This window comes from Ambystoma mexicanum, chromosome 6p (assembly GCF_040938575.1).
Source record: "Ambystoma mexicanum isolate Mex_15411 chromosome 6p, UKY_AmexF1_1, whole genome shotgun sequence".
Lineage (NCBI taxonomy): Eukaryota > Metazoa > Chordata > Amphibia > Caudata > Ambystomatidae > Ambystoma > Ambystoma mexicanum.
The window spans coordinates 652,834,905-652,861,172 of NC_090935.1; the positions used below are offsets into that span (position 1 = coordinate 652,834,905).

General features: G+C 45.0%; 1 protein-coding gene across 1 annotated transcript in view; it reads right to left on the minus strand.

Moving 5' to 3' along the window:
• Positions 1-368: 368 nt before the first annotated feature.
• CARTPT (CART prepropeptide) overlaps positions 369-26,268 on the minus strand; it is a 92,676-nt gene continuing 66,776 nt past the window's right edge. Inside the window, exon 3 of the mRNA XM_069626546.1 lies at positions 369-1,286. Coding sequence (XP_069482647.1) covers positions 1,179-1,286 — 108 coding nt within the window. The 3' untranslated portion in view covers positions 369-1,178. The remainder of the gene's footprint in view (positions 1,287-26,268) is intronic.

Here is a 26,268-nt window from a genome sequence, read left to right on the forward strand (position 1 = left end):
GAAGGTGGGACGGTCATACAAAAAGTCCCCAAAAAAGAATATGTTGTTAAAACGGGCAACATGATAGTTTATGTTGGGCAGTTAAAGCCTGTTCAAAGCTTCCTCTCCACCTTACTGCAAAGGAGTCTGAAGCAATAGCCTTTGAAACTCCTAAGCCTCAGTAGGAGAACTTCTATACGGAATGTATTATGCAGATCCGCTATGACAATGCACACAATTAATGTATGAACCAGAAAAGCAGTTTCGGTTGAAAACACAGGCTGGAGGTGACCCTCTGTAAACATCCACTTAACTGCACTTTTGAGATAGATTTATTAAGATATTTTTTAGATTTTAGACTTTTTTCGAAAATGAGACAGACAATAATATTTAATGTGATGTGAAAACAGAACTATTTAATGATCATTTGAGTGATTAATGAAATGTCTGCATTTAACATTGTGTTTCCATATTTAAAATTCCATTTAACTAGAAAACAATTAGCCTACAAGATCATTGAATAATAAGTCTCCTGATCTTTGGAAAATAAGCTAATTCAATGTTTTTCACATGCAGTAGACCATCTCCCCCTTAGAAAGCCTTTTAGTGGAAGGAAGAATATGGATCCCCTGACAGCTGGATGAGGTTTGTGTCTAATGCCTTTTCCACATGCCTTCCTAGATAGCAATATTACATCCTTGGGTTAAATGCTGACATTCATTTGTTCTATAGATTAATGTATTAATGTATTAATGTATTTATTGTTTTGAGTGGGAGATTTTCAATTTTACCGATTCTACACCCAGTCACACTACTTCAATACAAATGCGTATTATAGTAAAACACAAATGTTACTCTATTCATGTTGCATCTGTGTACTTTGTTCAGAAACTAAATTCTGTGTGTGTATCGTCTTGTCGTGTTTCCTATGTTTTATGCATACAAAAATACAATTTTCAAAATCAATTTTAATACAGTGGCACAAAATACATAAAATAAATTAGGAATAATAATTTCCGATAAAACTGTACACCTTTGCACGTTACACAGATCATTCACTTGTTTTTTTGGTAGGTTTAATGATTGCCACTTCAGCCCGCATGACAGCAGAAAGAAAAAGTTTGTGGTAGAGTGATGCACCACGCGCTCAATCCACACAACGGGTAACGTGGTCCTTTTTCCATTTCTGTTGCTGTGTCTTATAAGCACTTTAAAAGGAAAGAGTTGCAGGATGTTGCTCGCGGACAGTCACATAGTTTTCCAATCCTGGCTCCTTTCCTTATTGCACACTGTTCGCCGGCGTCACACTGTCAACAGGTAAAAGCAATCCCATTAATGCTTGGAGAAAAAAAATTGCAGTTTGCATTGAAAAATAGTCATCAATAAGTTTTAGTAAATTTTGTTTAAAGACATGGTACAGGGATACAAATGGGAAAGGTGGACTAAAAATGTATGGTCTCCCCAAAAGAAATGTATCATGCACAAACTACAATAACAATATCACATGTGAAGAAAGTTACAGTGATTTGGATAGCTGTTGGATGGAGAGCACTGGAAAATTAAGTCGTCTCTGTGCCCATTAAAGGATTAGCCCGTCAGTGCAAACATAACCTTCCTGCCACAGACTGTACCTTTATTCCACCATGGATGTCTACCCCTCGAAGACTGCCTGTATTCCATAGCCATTTCATTTTTCACCTCTATGTGGAGCAAAGTACCGCGGTTGCCAATGGTAGATTAAGTCTTGCTCTCCTCCCTCCACCTCACATACTTCACTTGGGAAATGGGCAAAGACCTCCAAATGGTAATACAAAGCCACTGAACGTATGACAAAGGGTCTACATTTTGGTTGTTACCAAATTCACATATATATTCTGAGATCAGAGAAAGTGTAACCCGACAAGAACTACCAATAGTTCAACCCCATTATTTGTAGTGTCAAATGGATCCATTTGATATTGCGATTTAATTTCACTTCACATACGCTAATGCGCACGTAATGCCCACTTACAAATCACTACATGTCCTTTACATTGCAACAGGATCTATCCATAGTGATCATGCAAGGCGTTCTTGATTTTGGCTTTGCCAATAAATGCTGTTGCTTTTTATTTCTAAAAAGTAATCACACCAAACATTTCGCGGGAGATGTAGTATGGTGGATAAATCCAAACAGCTTCTGGGAAGAGGAGGTGAAAAGATTATGCAGAGTTAACCCTGCTTGACTGGTCATTGTCCTCTAAAGAGCGTAACGCTATATGCAGAAAGACCGCGTAAATATTAATTTCACTCTCAGGATATCTCTTAAAGGGCTTTTCCCTTGCAGGTATGTACCGACAAACATCTTGTAGCACATCTCTGCAGTGAAATATACATAGGAGCTTACAGGATGAACCAATCACTGCGACTCCTAAAGAATTTGCTTTGCAAACAAGCCAGATTATCCAGGAAATGGATCCATGTAATAATGTCGCAGTGAAAAAATCGTCAGGTTCTGGTGACTTTTTCCTGGCTACCAAAATTCTTGCCCCAAATATTCTACGAGGGGTATAATTATATATTATTACCTCCAGTCCTAGAATATTTGGGGAAAGTGTTTGATAGCCTAGAGGGGGCATCATTAATTCATTTTTTTTTAAATCGACAACCTGGTAACTTTTTTCATGGCGACATTATTACCTGATACCCAGGGAACATGGGAACGTTTTCATAAAAGATCTTTCTTTACGTGGCCAAACCTAACAGGAATTCAGAGGTGTTTTTATATGATGGCATGAAAAAGACAATGCAATAGTGGAAATGTTAACTTGCAAAAATTAAAATACAGAAAGATAATCAAAGCCATTATTATATAACGTTGCTTAAATCAAACGTACTATTTAGGCATCCGAAGCTTGTGCCATACAGTCTGTAAAATAAAGGTTGGAAAAGCTAACACCAACACATACTTTTTGGATATCTTTGTAAGCTTTTGAAAGAGCTCATGATCTTCACTTCGGTTTGATTTCAGCTTTTTATATGTATATGATATTCTTTAAAAAGTATATTAATGTAAATCTCAAGCAGAACAAGGTAACTTTCAAATCCCTTTATATCATCTTCAAAGCTTGACAGTGAAAAGGTCCATCTTTCTTATGAAAAAACGTAAGATCCACTGCCCTCCATGCACTCTGGGATCCTACAATCGCTTGACTCAAGAGGTTCCGGACTACTGCAGGAAACAATGGGGGGTGGTCGTCTCCCACCTAGACTGGCAGCTTTGAAACTCCTTTCCTGCCAACAGTAGAGCTATCACATTCTATCCTTCGAAATGTTGAGAAAGTCATAAATACATGGCTTTTCCCACACTAAAAGACGGCTTGCTAACAAATTGCTGTATGATCATTTATGTTTTCCTTCTACCGCTTTTTCCTAATTTTTGTCTTTGGTCTTGTTTCATATGTTATGCTGTATGAAATTAAAACATCAGTGTACTTAAAACTCTTCCCCCTTCTCTTGTATTCTTATGCATATTGCTCATCTCATTATTCTACTTATGGACTCCTTCATCCTTTGACAATAATTCTTTCAATCCTACTGATGGGACTTCTACATATCTTATACAGACTTTGCTTCCCTTTTCCAGATACTGTAGCTTAACTCAGGGATAACATATTGCTACTCAGCACCACAGTCATCCTTGTTCTATGAGATTTTGCTGGTCCAGAAATTTAACAATCACTCTTCCTCCCTCCCCCAGCTCTCCTTCTATGTACCAACATTCGCCTTTATCATTCCCAACTCTTGCCTGGATCACCTTTGATAAACTGCCCTAGTAGATCCTTGAGAACATATTTGGGAGAACATGGAGGGTCCATGTCCCCTCCTATTCCTACGCCATTATTGGTAATGCATGAACACTTCTCATGTCCCTAATGCATCCATTCTCCACTCATATCACTGCTTCACTCATCCTTTCACTGAGACAATTCCTCTGATTATATCAGACGCCATGCGCTTCTCTCAGACCTTGCACATTATCACACACCCACTTCCACTTCCCCTTCTATTGCTGTCTTACTCTGTTTCCCACCATTAATGTCTTTGTTCTAACCCCACAGTCCTGCTTTTCGTAGCTATGTTTTCATCTTCATTATAAGTTAGCTACGCCACCTGTAGGTAGTTGTATTGACAGTACAAACCGGATTGGACAAGGGCATTGTGCCGTAGGACAACTACGATGGTGATTGACATGATAAAAAAAGATTTAACATAACGTAACATATTCCAGTTACAGATATCAAGGAAGTACATACTGACATGGCCCACAAGGAATTGCCCTCTTCCAACAAAAGCCTCTGCCTTCAGACTTCCAGCAGGTGGCAGTGACATATGGAACATTTATGCATTCCAAACCATCACAGCTCAGCAAAACACAGCTCAGGTTATCAATTGGACAGGGCACCAGGTTGCAACAAAAAACAAATAACACATGGGCCTCATTACGACCCTGGTGGTAACCGTGCCTTACCGTGCGTGTATTACAGGCACGGCTGCCGGCAAGTCGTTTTTATTCCGGCATCCTGGAATGGGTAATTACCGGGGTATTACAACCCCGGTGGGCCCGGTAATTGCCCATTCCAGGGTGCCAGAAAAAAATCTTCGCCATTCCCATTGAGCCCCACAGAGCTCAATGGGAATGGGGAAGCCGAATGCTTGCGGATGACGGTAAGGCCACCAGGTCAGACCTGGCAGGCACAATGGCACCTGCGAGCAGAACTCGTAGTGTGCCGGTCCAGGAACTACGGTACTGGCATGCTTACCGGTACCGTAGTTCCCAGACCGGCAAACTTATAATGACACCCATTATGATCTTGCAGACTTACTTCCATCACCTCTGATTTGTTTAATAGGACTGAAAACTGTAGAAACTGCATATTATTGAATCAATGGAAACGTAGTTCAAAATGACATACGGCCTCATGACGAGTGTGGTGGCCCGGAAATAAGGGTACCAGTAAGTTTACCGGCACCCCTATTTCTGGGCTGCCACACTACAAGTCTGCCAGCAGGGGCTGTTGTGCCCGGCAGGTCTGGCCCTCCCAGGCGTAACAGCCCCAGTAGGTAGAGTTGTCACAGAAGCATTGGTGCTGGTGCTTCCGCGTCCCCATTCCCATTGAGTCCAATAGGACTTCATGGGAATGGGGACTTACCAAATCAGACGCCTTACTCCCCGTGCCACCAGGACTTGTAATGTACCGGTGGCAGCGGGAAGTTAGGCACCGGAAACAGTGTTTCGGGGTCAGCGGCAACCGGCCGGTGGCACTGGCAGGTTACCGCAGACCTCACATTAAGGCCCATAGTCAGACATTCAAAAATCGAACAACTTCCAAGCATCACTAATTGGTAGTGTCAACATGAACAAAATGGTTATCCTACCAAGATATATTTTTACGTTTAATACTATTACGATATACATATCAGTGGTTCTCACAAAAAACAGAAATAATATTGTTTGTATCATCAAAAGCATCAAGAATAATGAGGAAATACTTGGCAAGAAAATTGAACAAGAGAGGCAGGACATGGACATAAATATTTCAAAATATATCACTGCAAAGCCCAGCTCAAAACAACCAGATGTCTCAAGAAAATTAACAAAATAAGGGACTAGTATGAGATGGATCTACTAGCAATGGCAAGCCCACACACAGTAGATGGATATTTATATACATTTGTAAACCCAAGATATGTTTTAAAATGTTTATGGCTATCTAATAAGGATTGAAATCAGAAGACGTTTAAAAGTACCAACCATATCTAAATATCATCCGCTACTAGGACCAAATACTACATCTGATATATGTGAATATGCGCAATCTACCTCCAGGGTTGAAGCGAATGAGAGAACTCTTTCTGAACCAGAAACGACTCAGTGAATACAAAATCAATATTAGGTGTCCCCGGAGCCACATGGGATAAACATTTTAACAAATGGGTGGATCCACAGGTTAGTGCAGACAGAGGAAGCATTATAACCATGGAAATAAAAGAGAGGCAAGTCTCGAAGTATTATGACTGCCTTAATGCTAATACTGTGAACAAAACTAATGATGAGGTATTGTTGGACAAATGGGAGAAGGATATTGAACATAAAACAGGCATAGAAAATTGGAAACCTCGATCATGTTACTATATAAGATCTTAAGACCGGCAAACTACATGAAACACCATTACTCAGCAGTGTATAAATTATACTATACATCAGTTATACTATACATCAGAAAAAGGACACAAATGCACATAGTAGCAGGAGTTGCACTTAATCATAGCAACTCTATGTCACATGTTGTGCATATGTCCAGTACTATAGAATCCCTGGGAGGGAGTGATAAAAGAAATGTGTAAGATTCTGAGGCATCACGTAGGAGTTACATCAGCATCTATCAAAACTGGGATATCAGACACAGAAGAAACGAAGGTGAACTAATCTTTCAGATGATTCTAGTTGCAAGAAGGCACATCTTGAGGCTCTAAAATATCAAAAACAAATTGGACCTAATAGAAATTAAGCAAGACTGTGACTCAAGACGTGGAGATAAATCAGGGACAATGACCAGAGACAATAACACTGTTGGCAAACACTCATTTCCTTTACAAATGCTATTTAAGATAATACGATAATAAAGACATATGTTAAACAAACCGAACCAGAATAGTAAATTAAATAATGTAAGGCACTAATGATACCCAATGCTAGAAAACACTCTGGCATTAGTGAACAGGGCTATACTTCGGAAAGACCTCAGCATAAATGACGTAATAACCGGATTCATGATTCACCTGGGCAAAAACAATCTGAATGGGTTAAAGGAAAAGAGAATAATATGTAGGTTGCCTGTAAAATTATTACTGCTTCTGTTTCACACTCTTAACTGTACAGAGCATGTTTCCTGCGGCCATATAAGAATCTACTATCAGATTATTGATATCAAGACCTTGCACAACTATCGGAAGATGTAGTTACATCCCACGTGTAATGAAACCCCTGGCTTCAAGTGCAGGTGCATTGAGGATTTCCAAAGGTTAGAGTAGTCACACATTCTAGCTGGAAAGTTGTTTGAATTGTTGTAATTTAGCCATGCTGTGTCTGGTGAGTTGAACAATCCCTAGTAAGAATGTGCTCACGCGATTACTCTTTAATAGAAGACAATATTACTGCTATTGAAGTAGATCTTTTGCTGTTTTACAAACTAAAAATACTAATTTGGTTAATGGTAGAAAATTGAGAGTCTTTCAAGACAGGTTTTTCAGACTGGCCCTCTTAACCACTGTCCTGCTCTAAAGACGTGCAAGGTTAATATGTAGTACCTAGTCATAGATTAACTGCAATAAGCTAGGTTCTTTGAAATGGGCAGCTGGGGACATTTTCATGTGTAATATTTTATTTTATTAAAAGTTTTGTTTCCTATCACAAAAAAAGAGAATGAACTCTTTGCCAATACAATAATAGTTTGAAGTGGTGTTTTCATCTGGACAACTGCCAGAAGAACAAATTACTTACCAACTAGTAACGTTTGTTTGATTGGATGTTCCTCCAACGTATTCCACATCTTTGACATGTAAGGTCCACAGCTGTGTACTTCGGAAACTTTTTCGGCAGAGGGCGTCCAGCGTCGATGGCGTCGGGTCGGTGTCCCTCTGAGGCCTCGGTCGAGGGCGACGTCACTGGATGTTATAAATAAGACGCACGGCGCCCGTAACCTCAGTTTATGTTTTTCCCCCAGAACGTGTGGCACCAATCCAATGCCTGCTTGACTGCACATAGTCTTGCGGAAAAGTAAGCTGCAATCGCATAGGAAATTCTCCAGTGGGGCAGGCTGGGAGGGCGATGTGGAATACGTTGGAGGAACATCCAATCGAAAGAACGTTACCAGTTGGTAAGTAACTTGTTCTTGGAATGGATTGTGTCCTCCAACATATTCCACATCTTTGGTAGACTCCCAAAGCAGTACCAGAAAATGGAGAAGGGAAACTAATTTAGAATACCCAATCAGATGGTAGAATAAAGAACCGCCTTACCAAAGGCCATATCTTGACCATGGATCGTATCCAGGGTGTAATGTTTAACAAAGGTGTAGATAGAAGCCCATGTGGCTGCATCACAAATAGTCCTAATAGGAACTCCCCGTTGGAGGACTGTGGAAGTAGCCACGCCCCTAGTGGAATGAGCTTGCAACCCTTCAGGAGGGTCCTTACCCGCCAATCGGTAACACTCAGTAATGGTGAGGATAATCCACCTGGACAAGGTCTGTTTGGTATTAGCCTGGCCCAACCGTTGTCCAGCATATCCCACAAAGAGTTGATCATCCACTCTGACCCTGGACATCCTGGAAATATAAAAGCTCAGAGCTCTCCTAGGATCCAACCTATGGAGTTGCTCCTCTTCCTTCCCAGGATGAGGAGGCGGACAGAAAGAAGGAAGAACCACTTTCTGGCTTAAATGAAATTCAGGTACTACCTTAGGTAGAAAGGAAGGACGTACCCTTAGTACAACCCTGTCCTTGTGGAACACAGTAAAGGGCGGCTTAGAAGAAAGTGCCTGCAATTCACTCACTCTGCGAGCAGAAGTAACCGCAACCTGGAACACCGTCTTGAAGGACAATAATCTCAAAGGACAAATAATCTCAAAGCTGCAAACGTTCAAATGGAGCACCCATTAGAAATTTCAAAACCAAATTCAAATCCCAAACCAGCACCTGGAAAGGGGATGGCGGGAACACACTAGTCAGTCCTTTAAGAAATTGAGAAATCAAAGGAATCTTAAAGTAAGAACATTCTTCAGACGAGCACTTAAATATGAACAGCGCTGCCAGGTAACCTTTAATGGTACCGACTTGAAGGCCCCTGTGGGCCAAAGAAAGTAAGAAAGACAAAACCATAGGAATGGAACACTGAAAAGGATCAACATTTTGTCCTCTGCACCAGTCGCAAAACTTACACTAACGGCAACGTAACAAGGATTCTGTTGCTGGCCTTCTGGACGAAAGCAGCGCCTCCATCACATCATCCGGGAGGTCTCAATCCTTATATCTCACCCTTTCAGATACCAAGCGTGAAGGTTGAGAGTCTGTAACGCTCACCTGATTCCCGTAGAGGCGCCGGTCTTGACTGGGCATATACCGTATCTTCAAAGGTGATGTGTAACACACGGCTGGCTCTTTGGGCTGGACCTCTGTGCACTGTATGTTTGACTCGAAGGGTAAGATGTCTTAGGTAAGTGAACGCCGTGCTCTCCATCTGCCTCGGGGCAGGGTGCTGTAACCAGTTTCTTCACTGGATAAGGGGAGCAGGCCTCTTGACTTCAGAGGACTGCTGTCCGTCGTTTACTGCACGAACGGTAAGTTTCGAGTAATTCTAATGTCTTTAAAGTCTTTAGTAATGATGTCTCTTGTTTTGCAGTGTTCCGGCGATGGTGGATGACGGGCTGAAGTGAGTTGAAGATGGAGCCCGTGTGATGAATAGAAGCGCCTGGAAGCACGTAAGTAAGCGCTTGTTGCCTGCTTCACGATGCGCTCCAACTGTCTTTTTATTTTGCAGGTACAAGTTCGGAGCGGCTGCAGGGTGCCGGAATACCCACTGGGTTAGATGTGGAAAGGAGTAATGGCACGTGAGTATTAAAGTTCCCCAATGTCTTTAAACGCACCTTGTTTTGTCTTTCAGATGCGGGATGCAGCGCCGAAGGCCTCCGGAGCGTGCGAAGAGTTGGTAAGCTTTTGTCTTTCAGATGCCGGAATGCAGTGTGAAGACCTCCGGAGCGCACGAAGAGTAGGTAAGCCTTTGTCTTTCAGAATGCAGCGCGAGGCGTTGGTGACAGCCGATGGCCCAGGTAAGTGAAGAGCTGTCACTGAAGACCGTAATGCTAACCTGTTCTTTCTTGTCTTTATAGGTGTTGCTGAAGACTGGATTCAGGATGGTAAGCCTTTTTCCTTAGGCCCAGGATCAGATGCAGAAGACACGATGAGCGTTCTGCTGCAGAGGATGCAGAATAACACAAAGCAAGATTCATCCATCGGGTGTGGTTTAAATAGCCTCCTGTAGTGCTTAGGTGTCTCCTTCCACAGCCACGCCTAGGTAAGAAAAGAGTTCCTGCTTTCCAGAAGAGTTCCAGTGTTCTGAACCTAGGGAGTGGCTCCTGCCCCACCCAACAGGAAAAGTAGTTCCAAACAGAAGAGGATCAGAGGCTCAACTGGCAGGCAAGTAAGCAGCATGGTCTGCTGCAGGTAAGTCCACCCAAGCATTATGAGCCCGGCGCTTCCAGCGCTGGGACTGGGCATATTTATGAGCCTGGTGCCACTGGCGCCAGGACTGGGTCCAAAAGGTCCCAATTGGGACTGGTTGGCACTCGGAACCTGGGTTATGAATCTGCTTCCAAGGGAGTTGGGAAAACCCTGACCTTTTGGAAGCAGAGATCATGACAGTACCCCCCTCAAGGCCCCTCCCAAACCGGGCTTCTCCGGGGGTTTTGGCTTGTCAGGAAATGTTCGGTGAAATCTTTTGATTAGGCGAGGAGCGTGGACATATTCAGCAGGTTCCCAGGATCTCTCTTGGGGGCCGTAGCCTTTCCAGTCAATTAGGTAAAATAGTTTAGATTTGGAGATCTTAGAGTCCAGAATGCTTTTGACTTCAAACTCGAGTTCCCCATCAACTAGGATAGGTTTTGGAGATTTAGTTAGTCGGGTTTGAGGTTGCACGGGTTTTAATAGAGAGACGTGGAAGACCGGATGTATCTTCATGTGCGGGGGCAAGTCCAACTTGACCGCTACTGGGTTTACTATGGTAGTGATGGAATAGGGACCAAGGTATCTTGGGTTGAATGTGCGTGGCCCTTTTAGAGGTAGATATTTGGTGGATAACCAGACTTGATCCCCTACTCGATATTGAGGGGCTTCCTTCCGATGTTGATCTGCTCCTTTCTTGTATTGTTCTTAAGCCCTTTGAAGGTGAGAAACAGCTTCCTTAAAGGCTTGGGTGATTGTAGAATGCAGGTAGTCTACTGCTGGTGTTTCAAGATCTTGGAGGGGATCCAACTCCGAGGTTCGAGGGTGACTGCCGTACAAAAGAAAAAATGGGGTTTTCCCAGTTCCCGAATGGACAGAGTTATTGTAGGCATATTCGGCTATCAAAAGGATGTCTTTCCAAGTTTTTTCAGTTTGTTGCAGCATGCACCGTAAATACTGTTCCAGAGTTTGATTGGTCCTCTCGGTTTGTCCGTCGGTCTGAGGGTGATGACTGGTCGATAGTCTCACATCAATTTGAGCCGACCGACAGCAACTTCGCCAAAAATGAGAAATAAATTGACTACCTCGATCCGAAATTAGAACCGAAGGAAAACCGTGCAGTCGGACGATGTTTTCGAGAAATTCTCAGGCCAGAGTTGCTGCTGTTGGCAAGCCTTTGAGCGGAATGAAATGCGCCATCTTGGAGAATAAGTCCACGATTACTAGAATCGTATTGTATCCGGAGCATGGAGGTAGATCGGTGATGAAGTCCATAGAAAGCGTATGCCAAGGGCGAGGTGGGATGTCAATAGGGCGTAAGAGTCCTGCTGGTCTTTCCTTTTGACTCTTGTTTTGGGCGCATACTCCACAGGACATTATAAAGTCTCTGATATCTTTTTTCCAAGACGGCCACCAGAAGTAGCGCTTGATCTTTTCTGAGGTCATGGCTATACCGGGATGTCCTTCCATTGAAGAATCGTGATAACAAGAGATTACTTCTTTCTGTAAATCTGTGCTGGGTAGGTATAATCGTTCTTGGAAATACAATAAGTTGTCCTTTACTGCAAAGTCCTTTCCTTGCAGATGCCAATTCTGTATGTCTGCTGGAGTTACAAGTTGCCTGGCTTTATCCTTAACTTCCTCTATGGATTGTGTGGCGATTACACCCAGAATTCTTTGTTCGGGAATGATTGGTACAGGTTTAGGGTTGATCAAGTGTTCTTCCACTCCCATCCGAGAAAGGGCATCAGCTTTACCGTTTTTTGTACCAGGTCGATAGGTAATTATGAAGTCAAACTCGGCAAAGAATAATGCCCAACGGAGTTGTCTAGAGGATTGGGCTTTTGCGGTTTTCAAATATTGCAGGTTTCGGTGATCCGTAATCACAGTAACGGTGTGTCGGGCCCCCAGCAGATAATGCCGCCAAGCCTTAAAGGCAGACTTGATAGCCAGAATTTCCTTGTCAGTAATCGTGTAATTGATTTCAGGAGGCGAGAATTTGCGGGACCAAAATGCCACAGGATGCAACTGATTGGTTACCGGGTCCTTTTGTGATAGAACTGCCCCCATGGCAAGGCTTGAAGCATCAGTTTCCACGATGTAGGGGAGTTCGGGGCGAGGGTGTTTTAAGATTGGTGCAGAGATAAATTTAGTCTTCAAATCCTGGAAAGCTTGTTCCGCCTCGGTAGACCATTCAAAACGTTTGTTTTTCTTTAACAAGGCAGTGATGGGCTGGACTATTCGAGAGAATTCGGGGATAAACCTGCGGTAAATGTTAGCGAAGCCTAACATGCTTTGCACACCTTTTACGGAGGATGGTGATGGCCATTTGAGAACTGCATCGACCTTCTTTGAATCCATACGCACTCCGCCAGGTGATAATATGAATCCCAAGAATTCAACTTCAGTCACGTTGAAAACACATTTTTCCAACTTAGCGAAAAGTTTGTGTTGACGCAATCTTTCGAGGACCATTTTCACGTGTTTCCGATGTTCAGATTCCGATGAAGAATAAACAAGGATGTCGTCAATGTAAACAACAACACACACATCTCTGAGCTCTCTGAGGACATCGTTCATAAAATATTGAAAGGCGGCCGGGGCATTGCAAAGTCCGAAGGGCATGACCTGATATTCAAATAGCCCATACTTGGTGCGGAAGGCCGTCTTCCATTCATCGCCCTCTTTTACTCGTACCAAGTGGTAAGCTCCTCTAAGATCCAGCTTTGTATATATGCATGCTTTTCTGACTTGGTCCAGGAGTTCAGGGATCAAAGGTAACGGATATCTATTCTTAACGGTGATCTGGTTCAGGGAGCGATAATCTATACAAGTTCTAAGGTCTCCTTCCTTTTTTGGAACGAAGAACAAAGCTGAAGAAGCAGGGGACTTGGAAGGACGAATAAACCCATTTGCCAGGTATTGCTCCAGGTATTGTCGAAGGTGAAGCTTCTCAGGCTCGGTGAGGGCATAAATTCTACTACAAGGAGGAGTAGATCCAGGTATCAGGTCTATCTGGCAGTCATAAGACCTATGAGGAGGTAGAGAGTTAGCCTGATCCTTCCGGAAAACATCTTGGTATTCTAGGTATTCGGGAGGTAACTGGGGAGTCTCTGAAGAAATTGCTGCCAGTGCAACACCAGGTGGAGGGTGACAAGTAGAGACACATTCTGGAAACTGGACCGTTCTTGCTCGCCATTCGATCAGAGGATTGTGTTTCTCTAACCAAGGTATTCCTAGAATAATCTGAAACTGAGGGGCCTTGATCACATCGAACACGATCTTCTCATGGTGTCCATCTTGACTTATTAGCGTCACTTCTTGAGTGGTATGCGTTACTGGCCCGGAGGCTATCTCCGTACCATCCACCGTAGTAATGACGTCCTTTACAGCCTTGGGACAAAGAGTTAGATTCATCCTCAAAACCATTTCATGATCCACATAATTGCCGATGGCACCGCTGTCGACGTAAGCTTCAATTGCATGTAATCGATCCGGATTATCAGGGCTAATGAGGACCATAGGTATCACGAAATGTGAGGTCACGGAACTGGTTTTCACGCTCGGCAAGAGGACCTCTATTCTTGTCGGGCGAGGTCGTTTCCCTGCTCAGAGTTTGTAACTTTGGTAACTGCAGCTCCTACTGCCTTCTTAGCAGGTTTCACCGGACAGTCTCGAAGAAAGTGCCCTGAGTTTCCGCAATAGAGGCATAATTGCAACTGTTTTCTCCTTTCCCGCTCCTTTTGTGTTAGAGGACCTTTCAGACCCCCTATTTGCATGGGTTCCCCGGAGTCTACTCCTTTGGAAGGAGTTGGCGGTTTGGAAAATACTCGAGCATCAAACTTGGAACGATTGGCCTTCCTGTTCTGCAGTCTGTGATCTATTTGAACGACTAAGTCTATATAGTCCGAACAATCTTGTGGGGGATTCACTACTTGGGCTAACACATCTTTGAGCTCTCCACGTAGACCTCTATAAAACAGCGTAATCCTTTTGTCCTCAGGCCATTGAGTTTCCACTATCAGTCTGTTGAAAGACGCAATATAAGCCAAAAGGTCTTGATTACCTTGTCGCAACGAAAGAAGCTCATTGTCCAAGGCCTGCCCCTGTGAATGTCTTGCAAACAGTTTTTCCATACTGAGCTGAAAAGCTTGAAAATCATGGAGGACCGGATCATCTTGATTTACTAGAGGGATCGACCAGTCTGCCGCAATGCCACTAAGGTACGAAAGCACGAAAGCTACTTTAGCTTGATCAGTTGGAAAGGCTGCTGGCCGGCATAAGAAATGCAACCGGCACTGATTGATAAATACTGCAAACCTCTTTGGGTCACCAGAAAATCGTTCGGGCGGAGCCAGAGGTACATTCCCAGGTAGGTTGATCTGCACTGGATTCATAGAGGATGTAGAAGGAAGATTTCCCCCAGATGCGGGTAACGGGGTCTGTCCGGCTTGTGACTGTAGCAATTGTCTAGCGAGATCATCTGTTCGCTCCTTGGAAATAATCAGTTCCCTTCTTAGAGCGTTCGTTTCCTGACGGGCTGCATGCACTTCTGCCCTTAGTTCCCCAAGTAACTGGGCTAGTTGGTCGGTATCCGAGGTTTCCATAGCGCCTGGACGGGAGTTTTGTGGTAGGCTTTGTGTTCTGTAACGCTCACCTGATTCCCGTAGAGGCGCCGGTCTTGACTGGGCGTATACCGTATCTTCAAAGGTGATGTGTAACACACGGCTGGCTCTTTGGGCTGGACCTCTGTGCACTGTATGTTTGACTCGAAGGGTAAGATGTCTTAGGTAAGTGAACGCCGTGCTCTCCATCTGCCTCGGGGCAGGGTGCTGTAACCAGTTTCTTCACTGGATAAGGGGAGCAGGCCTCTTGACTTCAGAGGACTGCTGTCCGTCGTTTACTGCACGAACGGTAAGTTTCGAGTAATTCTAATGTCTTTAAAGTCTTTAGTAATGATGTCTCTTGTTTTGCAGGGTTCCGGCGATGGTGGATGACGGGCTGAAGTGAGTTGAAGATGGAGCCCGTGTGATGAATAGAAGCGCCTGGAAGCACGTAAGTAAGCGCTTGTTGCCTGCTTCACGATGCGCTCCAACTGTCTTTTTATTTTGCAGGTACAAGTTCGGAGCGGCTGCAGGGTGCCAGAATACCCACTGGGTTAGATGTGGAAAGGAGTAATGGCACGTGAGTATTAAAGTTCCCCAATGTCTTTAAACGCACCTTGTTTTGTCTTTCAGATGCGGGATGCAGCGCCGAAGGCCTCCGGAGCGTGCGAAGAGTTGGTAAGCTTTTGTCTTTCAGATGCCGGAATGCAGTGTGAAGACCTCCGGAGCGCACGAAGAGTAGGTAAGCCTTTGTCTTTCAAAATGCAGCGCGAGGCGTTGGTGACAGCCGATGGCCCAGGTAAGTGAAGAGCTGTCACTGAAGACCGTAATGCTAACCTGTTCTTTCTTGTCTTTATAGGTGTTGCTGAAGACTGGATTCAGGATGGTAAGCCTTTTTCCTTAGGCCCAGGATCAGATGCAGAAGACACGATGAGCGTTCTGCTGCAGAGGATGCAGAATAACACAAAGCAAGATTCATCCATCGGGTGTGGTTTAAATAGCCTCCTGTAGTGCTTAGGTGTCTCCTTCCACAGCCACGCCTAGGTAAGAAAAGAGTTCCTGCTTTCCAGAAGAGTTCCAGTGTTCTGAACCTAGGGAGTGGCTCCTGCCCCACCCAACAGGAAAAGTAGTTCCAAACAGAAGAGGATCAGAGGCTCAACTGGCAGGCAAGTAAGCAGCATGGTCTGCTGCAGGTAAGTCCACCCAAGCATTATGAGCCCGGTGCTTCCAGCGCTGGGACTGGGCATATTTATGAGCCTGGTGCCACTGGCGCCAGGACTGGGTCCAAAAGGTCCCAATTGGGACTGGTTGGCACTCGGAACCTGGGTTATGAATCTGCTTCCAAGGGAGTTGGGAAAACCCTGACCTTTTGGAAGCAGAGATCATGACAGAGTCCAGACCTCTGGATGGAGAACCTGACCCCCCTCTCGCGAGAGCAGATACTCTCATTAGGGAAGACAGCGTGGAGGGCAGATGGACATTTCTAGAAGGTCCGGGTACTACCCTCTCCTGGCCCAATCTGGAGCAATGAGGATCATGTGGGATCCGAACCTCCGTAACCTCCGTAACACTTGAGGAATGACGGGGACTGGAGGAAACACGTACAGCAGTGGGAATGACCAACCCACTACGAATGCATCTCCTAAGGCTCCTCTTGGAGGAAATTCCCTTTTGCAGAATCTTTTGCACTCCCGGTTGGCACTGGTGGCGAAGAGATCCACTTGTGGGGTTCCCCAAATGGCGAAGATCTCCAGAAGGACTTCCTAAGCCAAATCCCACTCGTGGGAGATCATGCTCTGCCTGCTCAGAGCGTCCACCGCCGCATTTTTGTCTCCAGCCAGATGAACTGCCGAGAGCGAAATTACTTGCTTGCTGGATGGCCCAGAGCTGCATTGCCTCTCTGCACAACGGGAGTGATCTTACCCCCCCTTTTTTGTTGAGGTAATGCATGGCCACTGTGTTTTCCGTCATGATCAGGACACTCTTCCCCCGCACAGACGGCAAAAAAGCCTTCAGGGCTAGCCTGATGGCCTCAGCTCTAACAGGTTGATGTCGAGTTTGGACTCCGTCGGAGACCAATGACCGCTGGCGGTCAAGTCGTCGGCATGAGCGCCCCATCCTGTGAGGGAAGCATCCATCACTACAGTCACCTCCGGCCATTGTTGCCAAAACAGCTCCCCCTTCATCAAGTTCCCCTCGTTGGCCCACCACAGAAGATCCTGGGAGACCGAGAGTGGAATCTGAACGGGATCTGACATCTTGCCTGAGAACTGCGACCACTGCATCTTGAGGACCCATTGCAGGGATCTCATCCTCAGCCTGGCCTCTGGCACCAGAAAAATGCACGATGCCATGAGGTCGAGCAACCTTAAGAATTCGAAAGCCGGGAGACTCTGGGCATATTAAACCTTGTCCACCATCTGCCCAACGTGATGAGCCCTCACCTTGGGAGGTGAGCACTTCCCCAAGGACATGTCCAACACAGAACCGATGTACTGGAGCTGTTGGGAAGGTGTCAGATGTGGCTTCTTGAAATTGAGGCAGAAGCCCAGCCTGTGGAGGGAGCAGCAGGTGAGACCCAGGTGACCCAAAGTTTGCTTGGGAGGACACGCACAGATCAGCCAGTCGTCCAGGTAGGAGTAGATGTGAATCCCCCCTCGCCTGAGATACGCTGCCACCACTAGCTTGGTGAAGACCCTCGGGCAGAGGTGAATCCGAATCGCAGGCCCCGAAACTGAAAGTGCGAGTCACCAGCCTCAAACCTCAGGTACTTTTTGTGCTTGGGATGAATCGGCATATGAAAGTAAGGATCCTGTATGTCCAGAGACACCAACCAATCCTGAAGTTGAAGGGCCTGGAGGACTTGAGAAAGAGGGACCATCTTGAACTTGTTCTTCCTGAGAAGTTTGTTCAAACAACGCAAGTCCAGAATGGGTCTCAAACCTCTGTCTTTCTTTGGAATAAACAAATAAGGGGAATACCATCCCTTGTTCCTCTCCGCTACAAGGCACCAGTTCAATAGCGCCTTTCTCTAGCAGGGTCAAGATTTCCTGCACAAGGAGCGGATCTGGAAGCTTCACAGAGAGATTCCCCAGTGGATTGTCGTGAGGACGCTTCAGGAAGGGCTGTGACAAAGAATGACACGCAATACGCGCTCTTCCTGTAATTAGTGAAAAAAGTCCCAAATATTGCTTTGAATATGAAAATATATAGAACATCTAGATATTGATCAGCACCAATTATTTATTATTGGTATCTCGAAGTGTCAGCCAACACGTGTTTCGACAAATGGAGACATTTTCAAGGCTGACATTGAGGTCAAAATGAAAAGTATGATACAGTATAAACAAAACAATGGTAACATTTTCACATACACAAGCAAAAAGTAACAATATTGTAAGGGATGTTAAAATAACCAAAATTAATTCACATACCCAAGTTGTGGCACAGTGTATTGGAGACACAGGGGGAAGCCAGGAAAAAACACAAAAGAGTACTTGATATACTTATAATAACAGTGTATTATAGTTTAGCATTCGCTAATTCAATCAGCATGTGTCTCAGGCATTGGGTGTGCACGGACAGGGACACAAGAGGACACCATAAGTCCCCAGAGTCAAGCAACTTGAACGGTGCACTATTTTGTGTTGATTAGAAATCATTAGGCTGAATGCCAGGCTTAAAACATAATGTGCTAGTCAGCAGTTTGATATGAACTGAGTAGTTAGTAAAGTCCAGCCTAAATCGGAGATTGTTATCATCATAAAAGGAAACCCGGTATGAGTGCTGATTTTGCATGACTAAATGTCATAATACTATTAATTTAAACTTCATCTCACCTATCGTCTTAGCATTCAATATTTTATGAACTGTGTAGAGGAACCAATTCCTCAGAAAGTGTCAACACACAGTAGGTGTACCTCTGTTATTAAAGGTTTGCTGTAAATCAGACAATATGGAATGACTGTTTTAGATGGCAAGTGCATAGTACTAAATGCCATAACATAACATGTATGATATATAGATCATTCAATATGTCAAAAAGTATCAAGAATTATCAAAAAATATAATAAGAATTGAGAAGGGCTCACCCTTTGTTGCAGTGGGATGCTAGCTAGTGTCCTTGACTTGCATGTCTCTCAATATCCCCTGTGTCCCCCGATGGGCAGTTGATTAGATATGACTACCTGTTGATGTATACAACCTAATTTCAATATTGTCAAATCCTTAAAGTAATGCTAAAGTCTGCTGCTAAATGACTTGCTTACCTATATAACAGGGCTCGATCCCTCCGGTAATTGAAAAGTGCTATCGTGGACGCGAACGCTGTCCGTGTTCTGTTTTATCTCGATCGCAGTGCTGAGATGCAATCCTCTGTGGCTATCGCGCACACGCGCAGTCAGTGCTCCTGATCTCCAGCTCATGCGCGATAGTGAAAAGGATCTCTACACGGCGCATGCGTATTGCAAAAGCTGCAATGTTAAACGGGACACTGCCGTGCGTATGAGTAAACCCATATGCAACTGGGAATGTTGCTTACAGTGTATTCATAATGCAAGAGTTATCTGTTCACCAGTTTTAAATACATTTTGAGAATATTTACCAAGTGGGTGTCACATGGTTCACTGTTTATGCACCCCAATGCCAGATATATTGGTGAATCTTTCATTCAAAGGTAAAGTTGTTACATTTAATTGTCCATTACAACATGTGGAAATGTTATTCAGAGAACTAGACCCTATACAATAGTCTTATGAAAATTAATCATGTGATTTGATTCTTGTTATGATTACAAAGATACTTGACATAGATAAATCAACTAAGAAAACATGTTTAGTACTGGAGAGCACCTAACATGTATGGAGCCACACGTGAAGTACATATCATTGTCCAATTTAGTACCACATAATGAATATTTGGAAGGCAGTGTTTAAGTAGTGGAATCCTAAGTGGTTACAAGAACACTTACATCTCATTGTCTGTGTTGAGACCGTCCTGTGTACAATGGAATAAACAAATACACTTGGCCTCCAATTGCCTAAGTTTGAGCACAATATCACCACCTCTCCTCCCCAATTTTGCTTTCATTAGACCTACAAAACGGATGTTTTCTTTGGTATCAGCTTGATGCTTGGTTTGCCAATGAATGGCTAGTGGCAGTTTAAGGTCCTGACTGCCCAAGCTAGTCAAATGTTCTTGTATCCTGATGCAAAGTTGTCTAATGGTGGATCCAATACAGATTTTGGCACACACACATCGTAATGCATGTACTACGTGTGTGGTACGACAATTGATGAAGTCTCGAATTTGAATTTCATGTCCATAGGCATCTGTATATTTGATAATGTTATTATTTGCAAACTTACTGTTACGCTCACCTGGTATCCACAGGGACACCACCCAGCCGGGTTACTCGCTGGTATACTTCTCAGCTTTGCCCAGATGTGGTCTGCGGGGAAGGTTCTGCCTGAAAATACAGGAGGACTGTGTTCAAGACTGACCGACCGGGGGTAAGTATCCTCCCTCCACCCCCCGTATGATTTCAGCCCCTCCGAGGTCCTCTCCTCACCTTGTGGTAGAGTTAGGCGTGCTCTCCGTCCTGCCTTCTTTGCAGGGGCGCGTTGTCTTTTGTGGGCGTGTGCGATCCAGTTACTTCACTGACACCGGCCCGTTGGATATTGTTCAGGGAGGTCTTATTGCTGTTCTTTAGTATTGTTGCTATCCTGCATGCCTTTCTTTGTTCAAAATGTCTCTTTGTCTCCCTTAGGTATGCAGAGCTTCAGTGTGGTGAACTGGCTTGGTTGAGCCCGCGCTGGTAAATGATGGTGCATTAAGAGTGCTATGATGCAGTAAGTAAGCGCTATGCGCAGTGCTGCAAAGTCTTGCATTTGCTAACCTTTGTTTTCCTTCCTTGTAGGTCGCTGTGTTCTTCAGCACGAGTGGAATGTCCGGAGTGGTGCCAGCCAAAAGGCGACCAGCCAGGTAAGCCTTTTGAGCAGTTAGTTAATTTGCAAATGTCTCTACTGCTTTCTTTAATGTTGCCTCTATCTTCCTCTTTCAGGTTGTTCTGTCTGGGAGGCGTGCAGATTCGAGGAAGCTGTTCTCAGGAGCTGCGAGTGGCTAAAGATGAAGACTGCAGGTAAGATGCTGCTGCTAATGATGTTCCTTTTGTCTCCTTGCAGGTTCTGCTTCTCCAAGGTTCGGGGGAAATAGCTGGACACAGTGAGCGTCACGTTGCAAGCTGCAAAGTAACGCGAAGCGTGTTGTCTTGCTCGGGTGTGGTTTAAATAGCCCCAACAAAATAGTCCAGGTAAAGTAGTCCCTAGGCTACCACACCCAAAACACTAGACCGCATAGCTTGGTTCCTAGGAACCAAGCTATGTGGATGCCTCCATGTTGGCTGACAGTACAATAAAGTAGTTCCCAAGCACATTGTTTTGCATGGTGTATGAGCCTGGCGCCATAGACGCCAGGACTGGCCCCATGAGGGCTTTTGAAGAGGATGCCAGGCTCTAGAGGCCCAAGTCCTGACTCCACCTGGCCATTGGGTTTGCCAGAGGGGGTTTTGGGCGAGGGTCGTGACAGCACTCCCACCTAAGGCTCCTCTCACGGTGTTCCTTCTGTCTGGCCCAGGTTTAGTTGGGAAGTTCTGATGGAATTTCCTGACTAGACGCGGTGCGTGGATGTTCTCACTGGGCTCCCAGGATCTATCTTGTGGTCCAAATCCTTTCCAATTGATGAGATAATATAGCTTGGACCTGGAGTTTTTAGAGTCCAAGATATCTTTGACTTCGAATTCTGGTTTTCCGTCAACAAGTATGGGCTTAGGTGGTGTCCCAATCCATGTGCCGGGTTGCATTGGTTTCAAGAGGGACACATGAAATACTGGGTGGGTTTGTATATTAGGCGGTAAATCCAGTTTCACGGCTACTGGGTCGATAATTGCCTTAATGGTATAGGGTCCTAAGTATCTGGGAAGAAAGGTCCGGGTTCCCTTGATGAGTATGAATTTAGCGCTAACCAAACTTTGTCTCCTACTTGATAATCAAGGGCCTTTTTCCGGTGTTGGTCGGGGAATCTCTTTTGTTTTTCTTTGGCATGAATAAGATGTTCCTTCGGCCTCTTTAAAGCCTGAGTAATGGTTGTGTGTAGAGTCTTTACCGCTGGCATTTCCAAGCTGGCTGGAAGGTATAGTTCAGAGGTACGTGGATGTCTGCCATAAAGGGTATAGAAGGACGTTTGTCCGTGCTTGAAAGCAAGGAATTTTTATATGCATATTCGGCTATCCATAGTAAGTCTTTCCAATTCCTTTGTTCGTGGTGGGTGCAGCATGCACGTAAATATTGCTCGAGCGTCTGATTGGTTCTCTCGGTTTGGCCGTCTGTTTGGGGATGGGGCCTGGTAGATAGCCAAAGGTCGATCTGCGCCATAGCACAAAATTTCTTCCAGAAGTTAGAAACAAACTGGCTGCCTCGATCAGAGACCAGAACCGAAGGGAAGCCATGTAGCTTAACAACGCCCTCTAGGAATACTTTTGCTAAAGTGGCTGCGTCTGGGAGGCCTTGGAGAGGAATAAAATGTGCCATTTTCGAGAATAAGTCCACAACTACAAGGATGGTGTTGAACCTTTGGCTGGGAGGTAGATCAGTGATGAAGTCAAGGGAAAGAATGTGCCATGGAACTGGAGGAATGTCCAATGGTTGTAGGAGACCAGATGGTTTTTGTTTCTGTGATTTCTTTTGTGCGCAGACACCACAGGACTGAATATACTGAATGATGTCCTTATGCCAGGTAGGCCACCAAAAGTTCTCTTTCACCTTAGCTAGGGTTTTGGCGATTCCAGGATGTCCTTCAATCAGTGAATCATGATAATTTGAAATAATATGCTGTTGTAATTCCTTCTTGGGTACATATAGGCGATCCCTAAAAAAGGCTAGATGGTCCTTGATGGTATATTGTTCTCCTTGAGTTTGACATGCGAGGAAAACATCCGGATTCATTCTCCGTTGAATTTCTTTTCATAGTTCTGCTTGTGTTAAGGCTGTCGTGATACCCAAGAGTTTGTCTTCAGGTATAATAGGTACTGGATTTGGAGTTGTATATACCATTTCATCTATGCCCATGCGAGATAAGGCATCCGCATTTCCGTTTCTGACCCCTGGTCGAAACGTGATTACGTAATCATATTCGGCAAAGAAAAGGGCCCACCGTAATTGCCGCGAGGACTGGGCTTTGGCTGTTTTGAGATATTGCAGGTTTCAGTGGTCTGTGATGACTGTAATGGTGTGTCTGGCCCCCAGAAGGTAGTGCCTCCAGGCTTTAAAGGGCAGATTTAATAGCCAGGAGTTCCTTGTCCGTGATGGCATAATTAATCTCTGGAGGTGAGAACTTTTTTGACCAGAAGGCCACAGGATGTAGTTGGCCGGTTTCCTGGTCTCTCTGTGAAAGGACAGCCCCCATTGCGAGACTTGACGCATCAGTTTCAATGACATAAGGGAGGTCTGGACGAGGGTGTCGCAGGATTGGAGCGGAGGTAAACCTTTGTATAAGTTCCTGAAAGGCTTCTTCTGCTTCTTCGGGCCAAGCAAACTTTTTATTGTTTTTTCGTAACAGTACTGTGATAGGGTGCACAACCTGAGAGAAATCTGGGATGAACCGGCGGTAGAAGTTCGCAAAGCCCAGCATGCTTTGTACCCCTTTCAGAGACGTTGGTGAAGGCCATTTCAGAATGGCATCTACCTTGTGTAAGTCCATTCTGATGCCTCCTGGAGTAAGGATAAAACCAAGAAACTCTACTTCGGTAACGTGAAAAAAGCATTTTTCAAGATTTGCAAACAAGCGATGTTGACGGAGCTTGGTGAGTACTGAATGAACGTGCCTGACATGATCTTGTTTGGAGGCTGAGTATACTAAGATGTCGTCTATGTACACTAAGGCACACCCATCAATTAACTCCCTCAAGACGTCATTCATGAAATATTGGAATGCCGCAGGAGCGTTACATAACCCGAAGGGCATGACTTGATATTCAAACAAGCTGTACTTAGTACAGAATGCGGTTTTCCATTCATCTCCGTTTCTGACTCAGACCAGGTGGTACGCTCCTTGAAGGTCCAATTTAGTATAAATCTGGGCATTTTTAACTTGGTCTAGCATCTGAGGGATAAGTGGCAAGGGGTAGTGGTTCTTCACAGTGATCTGGTTCAATGCGCGGTAGTCAATACTGGTTCTCAAGTCCCCTTCCTTTTTCCGGTACAAAGAACACAGAACTGGCTGCGGGGGACTTCAAAGGACAGATAAATCCGTTTGCAAGGTACTGGTCTAAATAAGATTTCAAATGAAGGTTTTCTGGCTCTGTGAGAGCGTAGATCCTGCCGCAAGGGATTTGTGCACCAGGAACAAGGTCAATCTGACAATCATAGGGCCTGTGCGGCGGCAATGTATTGGCCTGGTCCTTTCGGAATACATCTTGGAAATCATGGTCCTCACTTGGCAAGATATTAGTTATTCCCAGGGTTGATACTGTCGCTCCGGGAGTCATGGGGATACAGACGTCGGGTTTCTCCTCTTGATAATAGCAGGCAGGGGAGCAGTCATCGGGGAAGGTTAATTTTCTTGCCCGCCAGTCTATCAAAGGGTTGTGAGCAACCAACCATGGCATCCCTAGTATTAGCCTGAACTGAGGTTCCCTGGTGAGATCAAACGAAATAGACTCCCGATGTCCGTCCTGGCACAGCAAGGTTACCCTGGCTGTGCACTGGGTTACTGGTCCGGAAGCAATTTCTGTCCCATCCACTGTGGTTACCTTGTCCATAGTTGGCTTAGAACACAAAGGAAGCCCCATCTCTGCTGCCAGGTCTTGATCAATATAATTTCCTCCTGCTCAGCTGTCAATGTATGCTTCAACGGCATGCATTCTTGACGACCGTTGGTGGTTGATTAAGATCACTGGTATTGCAAAGTGCGAGGTCAGCAACTCTTTCTTCTCACTCGACAAACTGACCTCTACGTTTGTCGAGCTTAGTAGTTTTACGATTCCTTAGCTTCATCCTTCTCTGTGGCCCCGACTGTTCTTCTTGGGGGTTTTACTGGACAGTCTTTCAGGAAATGTCCTGGTTTCCCACAATACAAACAAAGTTGTTGTTGTCTTCTTTTGTCCAGCTCTTGTTTTGTTAATGGAGGCCGTATCCCTCCCGTTTGCATGGGTTCTTCAGAATTCTCAGGTATACTGGATGTGTTTTCCCTTGGTCGAACATACACGGTCCGAGGGTCAGACTTACACCAGTCTGCTTTTCGGTCCTGCAACCGGTGGTCTAGCTGCACTACCAGATTTATGAATTTGGGATCAGTCTCTGGGCAGATCAACCACCTAGGCTAAGACGTCCTTTAATTCACCTCGTAAGCCTCGATGGAATAACGCGGTTCTTTTGTTTTCTGGCCTCCTAGCTTTGGCAACCAGTCTGCTGAAGGTAGCAATGTACGTTAATAAGTCCTGATTCCCCTATCGGAGGGATAAGAGTTCATTGTCTACTGCTTGTTCCTGGGTATGGCAAGCAAAAAGTGTTTCCATTTCTCTCTGGAACCCCCCAAAGTCCTGTAATAAAGGTTTGTCATGGGTCACCAACGGCACCGACCAATCTGCTGCACTACCACTCAGGTATGATAAGACAAAGGCTACCCGAGCTTGGTCATTTGGAAATGCTCCAGGCCTACAAAGAAAATGAAGGCGACACTGATTGATGAATGCTGCATACTTCCGTGGGTCGCCCGAGAACCTTTCTGGTGGTGCCAGGGGAACTGTTCCAGGTAACGTGATCTGCACTGGAGTGGAGGTAGTGGATGGTATGGTGAGGTTTTGCATCGTTGGGTTGCTTCCAGGTAGAGACGTCTGTCCTGCCTGTGATTGCAAGTATTGCCTGCTAATCTCTTCAGTGCGTTCTTTGGTCACTATTAGGTCTCTCCGGAGGGCATTAGTCTCTTGTCGGGCAGAATGAACCTCAGCACGAAGCTCTCCTAGTAATTGGGCCAATTGGTTAATTTCTGATGTCTCCATGGCGCCCAGGTGGATTTGTTATGGTAGGCTTCGCGTTCTGTTTCGCTCACTCGGTATCCACAGGGATGCCACCCAGCTGGGTTACTCGCTGGTATACTTCTCAGCTTTGCCCAGATGTGGTTTGCGGGGAAGGTTCTGCCTGAAAATACAGGAGGACTGTGTTCAAGACTGACGGCCCGGGGTAAGTATCCTCCCTCCACCCCGTATGATTTCAGCCCCTCCGGGGCCCTCTCCTCACCTTGTAGTAGAGTTAGGCGTGCTCTCCGTCCTGCCTTCTTTGCTGGGGCGCGTTGTCTTTCGTGGGCGTGTGCGGTCCAGTTACTTCACTGATGCCGGCCCGTTTGATATTGTTCAGGTCTTATTGCTGTTCTTT